Here is an 11,883-nt window from a genome sequence, read left to right as displayed (position 1 = left end):
CAATTTTTCCGTGATAGATAATGCCTAAGCACTGTTGAGCTCCTCTCCTACACTCAGTTATTATGGCTTAGCACGAGATTTACCAAAATTTCGCTTCAATGTTGAAAATGTTTTTGATTATATTTGAATGTGTATGCGTAAACGGTGTGTTTGGTTATATAAAATATTTGTAATTAGGGCTCCCGTATTAAACACTCACTAGGTTAGGTACTTAGTTGGCACCAAGTCCTTACTCTAACTCTCAGAACCTTACTTTGTTTCCATCTTAGTAAGTGCAAATACCTACGATAGTCTACCAGCGCTCACCAATCGGCGCCACTGCTTGGCCACTAGCGAGTGAAAGGACCCTACTCTATAGTAGCTCCAAGTGGAAATGCGATAGCACTCCTATCGCTTCAGCGGTCACCAGTTGGCTGCCACTGTCTAAGCTGTAGTGAGTTAGAACTTACTCTAAAGCGGCGCTTACTACGAAAAGTGAGCACAAAAACGGCACATATCCTGATACACCAAGTCGTTTACAATTAATCTTTAAAATCTAATTTACACTATGAAAACATGCGCAATAATTGTAATTGACTGATTATTATGCACGACAAATAGTAAAAGAAGAGAGAAAAGATAATAAAGTTAAGCTTAAATTCGTTAGTTTCAAGTTTTGTTTGTTGATTAAGCTATTACCCAACGAAATTTATTAACACAAAGAATGGCTCATAAGCGGAGCCCAACGTGCGATTCCATCAGTTTTCATTAGCTATGCTCTGTGTTACGCGATTAATAGCATATGAAGCCTTTTGTTGTGAGTCATTATTCAATTAAAATTCAGGACAGGCGTGAACCATTGTTCTGGTGATTGTAATCTGAACGTTTTGTACTGACATGAACACGCATACATTGAAGCCACGTAGTAAAAAATACTAAAGTTTTGAAAATAACAATTAATTGAGTACCATGACAGGGATTTTTAATCCATAGTAATCTCACTTAACACCAGGTGCGATTGCGGTCAAATATATGCCTTGTCAAGCATAAAAAAATTGAAATATTTTATTGTTTATTTGTACCAAAACTTTCAAAGGTTAATCCTCCACGTTCAACAATACATATAATTAAGCACATTAAGCATGTCGATCTAATTATTGAGCTATTTCATACGCCTCTATCAGCTCATACCTACATCATAGCAATTTCTAAAACCAAAGAGAATTGAATTCATCCAAAAATAATACCGTACCGCTAGATGACAAACATGCGACGCTTAATATAAAGGAACGATTGAACGTGATGCAGGAAAAGAGTTCTTAGTACGACTTACAACATTGTATTTCAGATTTCCCGAAAATATTATGCGTATTGTAATTCCCACTGCGCGAGCCATGAACAAGAAGACAGTGGGCATTAGTGAGGCGGTTGCAAACAAATTTTCTTTTTAGGGATACCTAGGATAAGGTCTGATAATCTGATTTGTACAATTGGGTAGTTACTGTAGTTGTACGTTAGGTGAGTTACCGTAAAAAGTAGAAAAAAGTAAAAAAATACATTAAATGTATGACATATGGTACAGCGCTCCTAGCGACTACTTTCAAGAACTAAAATCCTTATAGATTTTTATGACGTACGTAAACTCGTGGTAAGCATTGTGGTCATTTTGTCTCCACTGCAGGAGCATCCTGTAATTTAGGTACCAGAGGCAAATGGAAGATTCGGCATTAGGAAGGCCTGATGTTTGCATGATATTTTATCCGTTAAGTAGTCGCCTTTTAAGACAATACGGTTTCCTATATTGTCTTAATATGAGCACAAATCTAAATTATACAGGGTGGAATTTTGTAATGCCACCTGGGGGAAAAGTTCTCTTAATACTGTAGATATCAAAATTTACTGAAAGAAAACATTCCTTTACTTTTGAAAAGAAAGAGAACTACATTCAAAGATTTTCGATTTTCTGACATAGTGATCAATACACAGCCCAAACTACTGGACGGATCGGGCTGAAATTTGGCATGCAGGTAGATGTTATGACGTAGGCATCCGCTAAGAAAGGATTTTACGAAACTTCACCCCTAAGGGGGTAAAACCACGCGCACGAAGTCGCGGGTGGCCGCTAGTACGGTATAAAGTTTAAAAAACGTTTCTTTTAAAAAATATGGTATACGGAACCCAACCTGCAAATGGAAAATGCCATTGACCGTTTTTGTACGTGATCTGGAATGGCAAAATTCAGCATGATATTGTAGGCTTTACGAGTATTGCCCAAATGCAAATAGCAGTTACTATTTCTATGTAATAAGCATTGATGGTTCCGTGGCTACTTATTATGAGCTAGGTACTTTTGTATAAAATTTATTAGGTCTTATATTATTTTAAGACACAATTTATTAGAGCTAATATATTAAATAGTGACTGAGTTTATTGCGCTGCTTCTTCTCAGCACTGGCCCATTTATTGTCCCGAAGCAGTGGTAGGGTTAATATTGGGACGTGTAAAAGTTCTTTTTAAAAGCCTATTTGCAAAATTAAAAAAAATAACACGCGACTGTAATGACCTAATAATAAATAGCAAAAGAAAAGTGAAAATGGAAATAGCATTGAACACAAAGGGTTAATGAATCTTTTTCTATTCTGTTTGAAGTGGCAGCTCACTTGTCACGCAATATTCGAATTTGGGCAGCCATTACTAAAGTTACTGGGGCATAAAATTATTTTTCAATTGGCACGATACGTTTTTGACATTCTGTAGAATTGGTGAATGAATAGACGAACTGAGAGATTTTGGGTCAGTTTGGAAATATTCTGTTGTTACAATTAATAAAATTGGTAGTGTAAATTAATTAGCTTAAAACACAGTCTACACACAAAACCCGCCGACTCGTAGACATGAGTCGTCGACTTTTGACATGTTGTCAAAAGTCATATAGTTCCACTAAACTGAACTGTCCTATCCATGACATTGACAGCGCAGCGGGGCGCCACCGTCAATACCGGATCGCTAGTTCCAATTTTTGCCATGTTGGAAACCATATAGTTGAACGATTACCTATAGTGCCCCCCTGTCATTGAGTTTGGTGGGACAGTTCGGCGTGGGTCATCTATAGAAAGTTCCAGTCTTCGATATGATACTTTTGAAATAAAGCCGCCTACATGCCGGATGGTTTGGTGTGTAGAGTACCATAAATGGTAAATAAGTAAAGTTATAAACTCAAAAATATAGTATTCCAATGTGGGGTGTCGATATTTTGGTTAACATGTTGGTGTTTTTGTTATTTATCACTATCTATTTATACCAAAATATTATTATTACTTTCCGGTGACGATAATTTGTACAAATATCACATAGACCAGGAAAACCAGTTATGTGAATAAGGATATGGATTATACGAATACATAATATTGCCGTAATTAAACACCTTATTTTAAAGTAGGTAATTAGAAATAAGAGTTACTTAAACTACTAGTACGAATAGCCAGTGTTTAGTTTCTTAAAAACTATGTTATTCGACAACGTTTCTGTGTGTGTATTTTATGTTAGTTTAAAGTATTGGTTTAATGGTTATTGCATTCCATGTTCTGCATTTTATAAGGACTTAAACAATCTTGATAAATTTTAATATACTTAGTCCCGGTTTGGATACCTACCACAATAGAATTTCAGAAAATATTGTAATAAATACTCCTCAACATAATATAAAGTTAGTTTTATTATACCTTTACATTAACTTATGTAGCTAAGGTGCCCAGTTTTCATACAGACAATGTCCTTTGGTAGAGACTGATCCCACTGTGCAGCATCTATTGTGATTCAAATGTAAGTTACAAACAAAAATAATAAAACCGCCCACAGGGCTGACTGAGTTAGATAACTGGGAACAATAGATGTTTTGATACGGTGATCGACTTCCCCATAGATTAAAACGCAAATTTGACACAGAAGGGAACTTTATAAGGGTGCAAGTGGTCAGGGACAGAAGTCGGTGGAAGGTTGAAGAGAAGGCCTATGAGAGATGTAGCCCAGGCGCAGACCACCGACTTTTAGTTGACCGATAGTTGTGTCGGGCTGTTAATCAGTATGGACATGTATGAAAGTGCGCACATTACACCGATTTGGTATTGGCCGATTCTAAGACCGACTAAAAATTGGTGGTCCGCGCCTATTTTTAAAAGGAAACAAATAATTTTAAGTAAATAAAAGGTCAAAATATTCACAGATGCCACTGCTAAACCACTAAACTTTATTCAATTTTAGAAAGGTTTTATTTACGTTTTATAAAAGTACGTAAACTCTTGCAACTTTTGACAAAACATTGCCATTGGTGCAATTGTGTGAAGCAATCGTATCTGGTGACCGTTAACAATAACAATTATTATTATCATAAATTGTATAAAGTGGTGGAGCAGTGACCTCTGTGAATATTTTCATCTTTGCTAAACCATTTCAGGCAATTGAAGGATTTCATTTATTAAGTCCCAAAACCAGAACCTCAGAATAATATTAAGTACTACGTACACAAGGTTTTCTTCGCGAAGATATTTAAAAACTGTATGCTCAATTTCGTTAACAATATGGTGTAATTTAGCTTGTCTCAAGAGTCAAGCACCATTTTGTTGACAAATGACAGTGATCGGTACTGCGCCGAAGCCATAGGACTGACTTCGGTAAAATGATGTGTGACGTGAGATGCCAAACTGCGGAAAATGGCGGAGGAAATACATGAATACGATTAGATATCTCAGGAGGTGTAGTCGCGCGTGTTTTGTTTTCGATAAAAACTCTCGGAGATGAACAGGCCTGCCAGAACTAATAAACCAGTAGTGATAGTAGCGCCCTCTTATCAATTTCATAGCTGGGACGGTTCAAGTGTTGGATAAATACACAAATGACGTTCCTGTTTGACTCATCTCAGTCAGTTATAAGGGTGTGTTTTACGTAACAAAATCATTCATCATCGGGTCATTAAAAAAAAGGTCATGAAACTCATTTTTATTTTTGCAAGTAGGCTTATAAAAGCACTTTAACATGTCCCAGTATTAACCCTTCCACTGCTTCGGGACAATAAATGGGCCAGTGCTGAGAAGAAGCAGTGCAAGCGCATTTAGTCTCCACTGCAGGAGCACGACCCTCTATGTAACTTAATGCCAGATGAATATGGAGGTTTAGGTTTTTCCAGCGGCTTTGCACGTGTTAAATTAAATTCTCCGTAAAAATACCAAGAATAATATTTAACAACACTAGCGCGTTCAAGCTAACTTGCAAAAAAATAAACTCTTCGGCTTTAAAAGTAAAGATGAATTCAAATGTCCAGTATGAGCGCAGTTTTACTCTAAAATACCTGTTTGTAAAAGGAAATCGGAGCAGAACCAAACCACAACAGTGAGATAGTGAAAAATAATACAAGGAAAAGGTGGTTAATACAATAAAATTTAATAAATACCATTTAGTTGGTCCCAGTAGTCCGCAATGATGACCTGGAAACTTTTAATATGTGTGTTCTTCTTGCTTGTGGAATTTGGTAAGCTCTTTTTGGGAACTAATAGAATATGCATCGCTTTTTAAAGTTAATAAATTAAGGTACTTGATACAAATAAGGCCTACGTTCTAATAAGGCCTATACATCAGAAAACACAGATAAACAAATCCAACCGGGATAATACTTCAAGGACACGTACTCATATGCCCTACAACCCGGTAGAGTGCAAGAGCGTCCCGATCCACGATCCCAGCACCAATTGGCACGCGTTCTTCTAAGGTGGTGGGTGATTTCGTGCTCGCTTATAAAAATCTGGCGATTTCATCTTAAATTTTCGGTAAAATAACGCTGTTTTAGATTAAGCTTTTCTTAGTAATCGTTTCTAAATATTTCTTACTAGCTAATAATTACCTTAATTTGTACTACTGGCTATAGATGCATTATTTGTAAATTTTTAAAGACAACAAGAGCGAAATATCTAATAAGGCCTAGGCCTTATTTCAGCATGGTAGGCCATATTGGATACTTATGTCAACACCTGATTACGGACAAATTCATTAAACTAAATGAGTCAAAGAGTAACTAAATATTTATTTAATAAGAATGTTACTAACAGCACAGAAAATAAAAAGAAAACAGAGTAAAAAAAAATACTAAACCTGTAAAAAAAAGAAACAAAATACAAAACCAATAAAAAAAAAGAAAAAAAAGCCGTATGTATAATTCTAAAGGATTAAAGCTGATATTATCATGCCTGTCTCGAAGACAATGTAGCAGATATGCGACCATAAAGGACTGCTTTTGGTGGTATCTTATAGATTGTGTAGGAGTTCGTAAAGATGATTCAGAAGCCTTTTTATGCCCTGGTTCTAACAAAAATTGAGTTCTCATTTTGTTTACAAAAAATCAAGACTAAATGATGTTCCTAAACTGATTTATTTAAAAGGTTTTATGTGTAGGCCTTATTCGAACACGGTGTTTTAATAAGCCCTATACAAAAAAATAATATTGTTTGTTTTTGATATTTTTTTTGATAATTTAAGTAAGGAATCATTACTTTGTTACTATGAATATTTAATTTTATCTATAATTTATGTATTATTCTTAATAAGTGGAATTTAAGTTTATCTAGAGATATACAGTATATTTCTGTTTAATTGGTATGTAAAATTTTGATAACGCAAACAAATCGACGTGTTTAATGTTATAAGACCGCATTTTGTTTAATACAACCTCAATTTTAAGGTCTACAGGCATTTGAATCATGTAGGCCTTATTCCGTGTAGGTGATTTAATAAAGCCAAAATCAGTGGTTTCGTAAATTGCTTATTTTGAATAGATTTAGTTAAAAATTGTGTTATTTTTTGTAATATTGCTAAAATTAAAGGATGGAAGAAGTTAATTAACCTTGTTTTTGTTGACTAGCGTTAATATTTATTGAAATATAAGCATTTAAAGTTAGGTAGGCCTTATTTGTATCAAGTACCTTACATATAAATAAACACTAGTTAAATCATAGAGTTTCTGAAAAACAAGTATAAAGATCCCGCAAAATTCCGAAACAACGCAAATTTTAAATATTTTTTTATTAGTAATTTTATATTCAAACTAGCTGTGCCCGCGACTTGGTACGCCTGAAAACCCGTTTTCGCAAAATTTTTCATTGTTGCTCTGCTCCTATTGATATAATTATATGTAGCGTGATGTTGTATAGCCTCGAGATATGGGCTATCTAACACTGAAAGAATTTTTCAAACGCGTTCAAGTAAACAAACAAACTCTTCAGCTTTATAATATTAGTACAGATGCGTGAAATTTAATCATTTACAGCTAATTTCAACCAGTAAATATAAATATTGTTGTTTCAGGTGGTTACAAAGCCGATGTGGTAAGAACAACATAATATTTACATGATATTAATTTTATCACAATAAAGGTCATTGCAGACTTATCACCTCGGAAAGGGATCAACTCCGTACCCCTTTCGCGCGTTCTGTCAACCGCGAGGCTTTTACGTCACGGTGCGGATAAGTGTGCGTTGCAGTATGGACTTTCATATAAAGAATACTGACCGCATCAAGTTGATTATGGTTACGATTACGATCCCTTTCCGTGTTGATAAATGCTACGTCCTTAAGGCTGAGTTGCACCATCTTAACTTGAAACGTTTCTATAACTTTACCTAACTTTTTTTGGATAGGTTTGACAAACTTTTGACGTTTGTTTTAATTTAATTAAAATGGCGCAACTCATTATGATGATGTAGAGTCATTGTAATCAAACCGCATACAAATGAATAAAATGCATGCCAAAGATAAATAACGAATTTGAAAGAAAATAATTCATAAGAGTTTTAATACTATAAATTGGTTTTCAGGAAGTTTTTGAAGATAAAGCCGTAGGTAAGTTTTTCTCGGGTCTACGAATGACGATACAAGTTAACACAAAGCTACAATGTGTTTTATGGAAGGGCTCAATTATTCTAGAACTAGCTGACCAGACGACCTTCATACTGCCTATGTCCATCAGAAATAATGTAGGATTTTAATGGGAAGAAATTTTCAAATCTGTTCTGTAGATTCGGAGCAAATCCAAAACAAAGAAACAATCAAAATCTTTTCTTTTGTAATATTAAGTGTAGATTTTATTGTACTACTAGGTCGGAGGTAGGTTGGTTTCTAAATACAGAGTGTAAAAGTTCTTGTTTACATATTTTCTTATATCAAGAAATTAAGAGACATTCTACTCTTTTTATTTCAGGTATGTGTACGGTAAATGCTGTAAGTATATTTATTAGTATTATTATTTTTTCAATTTTTTGATATCTATTACATTTTATTCAATATATTTTTTTGGGTTTCAGAATGAATTGCATGATGTCGTAAGTTGTGTTAGAGAAAAAGGTGACAGAGTAAGTGTTATTGCCAGTTAAATAAACCAACTACCAACTGTTTTTAACGAATAAAGCCAGTTTTTGCCGTTTTCTTTGGACCTTAAAACAAGGAAATAAGGTTAAAAATGTCGTGGGATAGTAAGAGTTTTGCTCTTGTAAACTTGATGGTATATTTTTACCGAAAGAGAATTCAAAGTTACTTTTGTGGTGTGTCTACTCGTGATACAAGCATATTTATTTTTGCTTACAATTTTTTTTATTTATCATCTCATAAAAGTTACATAGATTTTACTTAATACTAATTTGCCAAACTGCTGTACCTCTAGCTAGCATGAACAAGTTTCGTCTTCGAATCGTTTGCGTATTCGACAAAATTCGATACTCAACCTTCGAATTAAACGATAAAGTGACAATTTTGATTCTCAAAATAAGTTTCGTGCAACCATTTATCATACTAAGTTCACTTTACGACACGTTCACAAGGGCGCTGTTGTAGTTTTCGTATTAAATCTTTTGATGGCGATTCGAATACGCAAACGATTCGAACTCGAAAGTTTTTCGTGCTAGCCGTACTGAACAGTTTGTCGGCAGTCGGTCTCGTGCTAACTGTATTTCTAATATTATTTTAAAAAATGTCTCTAATTTACAGGGGCTAAAAGGTGATAGAGGAGTTCCTGGATTACCTGGAATGCCAGGAGATATAGTAAGCACTATTCATGATTTTTCGTTACTAGATAAAAAATCTAAAACTATTACTCACAAAAGATGTAATAAGAAGATAATAAGGATGTCAGTCTTTTTGTATCGTATTAATCTGGCAATTAATATTTTCATTAACATTTTTATAATATAATGTAGAACCATTGATAATGTCGTCGATTCGACATTTGCAATATGTCACATTTTGTCCCTGTTTTTAAACCGTTTTGCGAATTATTTATACAAATACATAAAAGTGTATAATTATAATTCATATACCTACTTAACATTTCGTATCGTCTTCATCGCTAAATATTTTGACAAAAATGAAGTAATGCCGATTGTAGTGTGACATAATTATTACTAATAAGCTATTTTGGTCACAGGGTGAAACCTTAAAGGGAGAAAAAGGAGACCAGGTAAATTCAAAATTATCTAAACATTTCATTAAATTAAATATTAATTTATTTATTAACCGAGCTCAAAATTTTAGGGCCCCAAAGGTCCTTCTGGAAGCCATGGACTTCACGGGACATGCCTCCAAGAAATTAAAGTTGAAAATGACGACCCAGGTAACATTATTGTGATCTGCAATGTTGATATTTAGCATCAGCTTATTTTTTGGGATAATCTATTATCCTCTTCTTTTACGATCTGATTCTTGATTACTTGAACCTATTGACGAAGTTTTTCAACCTTAAAACTACCAAATAGTAGGAATAATTAAATACTAGTAATATCTAGATAACCACTTCATCGACACATTTCTAACAATTAATGTACCTACCATTTTGGGATCTTGAGGAGTACCTACCAAATATATTTTTTAAATACCTGTATGATCGAAACTTAATTCGAAAATTTATATAAGTACCTACCTAATTTTTTTGTGTTTTAGATGTCACATTAAGTACCATTGGAACTGCCGAAAATCCCGCAAAATTCATTTGCAACACTGTATTCTTTATTGAAGGTGAAGAGGAAGAAAAAACTCTAACAGGTGAGCATTCTATTTCGTTACTTAATAAAGCCACTGACTTACTACTGATTACCGTAGCGTACAGTCTAATGTATACTGGTCAAATTGGCTTGTGGATGCAAGCGTAACATTAATAAAAAATAATTAAGAATAGTAAACAATGTACTTTTAATACATTCCCCTTTTTAGGAGATGTTTGGGTTTATCCTGAAGACAAGTTTAAAGTAACGTGTCAAAAAGATACAAATAGAACTTGTCTTATACTAAAACCAAAGAAGGAGGAGGTGGCTCATAAAGAAGCTATAAATTATGCGGCTGAAGAAAGTCCATTTTGGCTTAGCAACACAACGTTTGATTTAACAAAATTCTACAATAATGTGAGTTGAAAAAATTTAAACATTATAATTTGACAAGAGCGTTGTTCAATTGATTAAGTATCCTAATACGTCGCCATATTATCAAAATATTATTCGAATGAGACTGCTTGTTCACAAACACTTGGAAAATTAAAGATTAAACTCTCACTAATTTTTTTTATCCACAACGAGGAAGCTCTTAGCCTGTACCTCAACTGATGGTAAGTGACGATCAGGCCGAAGGTGAAATCGAGCTTCACCCGGAATCCTCAGCCACGGAGGAACTGGCTATCTAACCTCTAACTGAAGTCGTTCAGCTATAAAAAATAACTACAGACAGATTCAGTTCGATTGGTACTATGATAACACGCACTTAATTAATTGATAATTTTAACCCAATGCAAGTAATCTCTATCTGATTTGCCATTTGCAATCCTTTATAGATCACCCATCACTGCAGATTTGAAACCTGTCATCAAAATCAATCCTACAAACCTTGCCACCATTTTCATATTGGGTACTCGATTAATATTTTTGATAAAAATAAAAAATGAGTCAAAATAGTCTAATACATATAAATGTTTTTAAGGTTACAATGAATCAGATTGAATGGCTCCAATCAAAATCGAACCAAGTGATCCAGAAGATAAAGTACCACTGTAAAAACTCGTACGTTGCGGAGTACAAGGAGACTGCACTACGCATGTTGAGCTGGAATGATTTGACAATCGGCCCATACACGACTGATTTTAGTCCATTGAGCTATAGTTTACCGCCAGCAAGTCATGGATGCACGGTAAGTATTTATGTTCATTGATAATAGACCAAGGTGAACCGACGGCCTCAGAAAGGTAACAGGAAGGCACTGGATGCTGGCCGCTACCAACCGGTCGTTATGGATATCATTGGGGGAGACCTATGTTCATCAGTGGCTGAAATGATGATGATGATGATAATGATAGACCGTGATTCAAATCCAAATACTTTATCAGGGCTGGTGCTGAGAAGTGGCTGAAGAAACTCAGTTATAAATAAAAGCTTGTGTTAAGAGTGTTTAGTCTAGCGGTTGATGTGGTTTGTCTAACTATACATATTATAATTATCTTGACTCCGCAGTCTGATGCCGAAACCGTTGTGTTATCACCGCATTATCATTTAACCTTATACTTTTGTTTCCAGGAAGAAGCGCCCAAGACGGAATGGGGTTACACAGAAATTGTTATGACAGGTAGCTCGAAACGGCTACCAGTTACTGACTTCCGTATATCAGACGTCAGAAGAGAAGACCAAAGATTATTTTTGGAGCTAACCGAGCTCTGTTTTGGTTAAATGTTAAATAAAATTTGTAAATGGCTTATTGATATTTTTTTGCCCAATTTGTAAGTAAATACCTACTGAAAGGCAACTAAGTATCTACTTAGTCTTTAAAATATGTTCAATAGAATAAAGGTTAGCCAGAAGACAAACCCTTATAATAATATGCATTCCTACACAA

At 34.5% G+C, this 11,883-nt stretch overlaps 1 protein-coding gene across 1 annotated transcript; it reads left to right on the top strand.

Annotated features, from left to right (window-relative positions):
* Positions 1–5,418: 5,418 nt before the first annotated feature.
* LOC135076485 (collagen alpha-2(I) chain-like) lies at positions 5,419–11,745 on the top strand. The gene is made up of 12 exons (XM_063970945.1): positions 5,419–5,503; positions 7,330–7,349; positions 7,839–7,863; positions 8,222–8,241; positions 8,325–8,372; positions 9,004–9,057; positions 9,440–9,472; positions 9,547–9,625; positions 9,952–10,053; positions 10,222–10,409; positions 10,978–11,184; positions 11,568–11,745. Exons 1-12 carry the CDS (start codon positions 5,452–5,454, stop codon positions 11,715–11,717), a joined length of 978 nt encoding a protein of 325 aa, XP_063827015.1. The 5' UTR covers positions 5,419–5,451; the 3' UTR covers positions 11,718–11,745.
* The last annotated feature ends 138 nt before the right edge of the window (positions 11,746–11,883 follow it).

This window comes from Ostrinia nubilalis, chromosome 12 (genome assembly GCF_963855985.1).
Source record: "Ostrinia nubilalis chromosome 12, ilOstNubi1.1, whole genome shotgun sequence".
In the NCBI taxonomy this organism is placed as follows: Eukaryota; Metazoa; Arthropoda; class Insecta; order Lepidoptera; family Crambidae; genus Ostrinia; species Ostrinia nubilalis.
The sequence above is the reverse complement of the archived record's forward strand: the minus strand, read 5'-3'. Positions and strand labels throughout refer to the sequence as shown.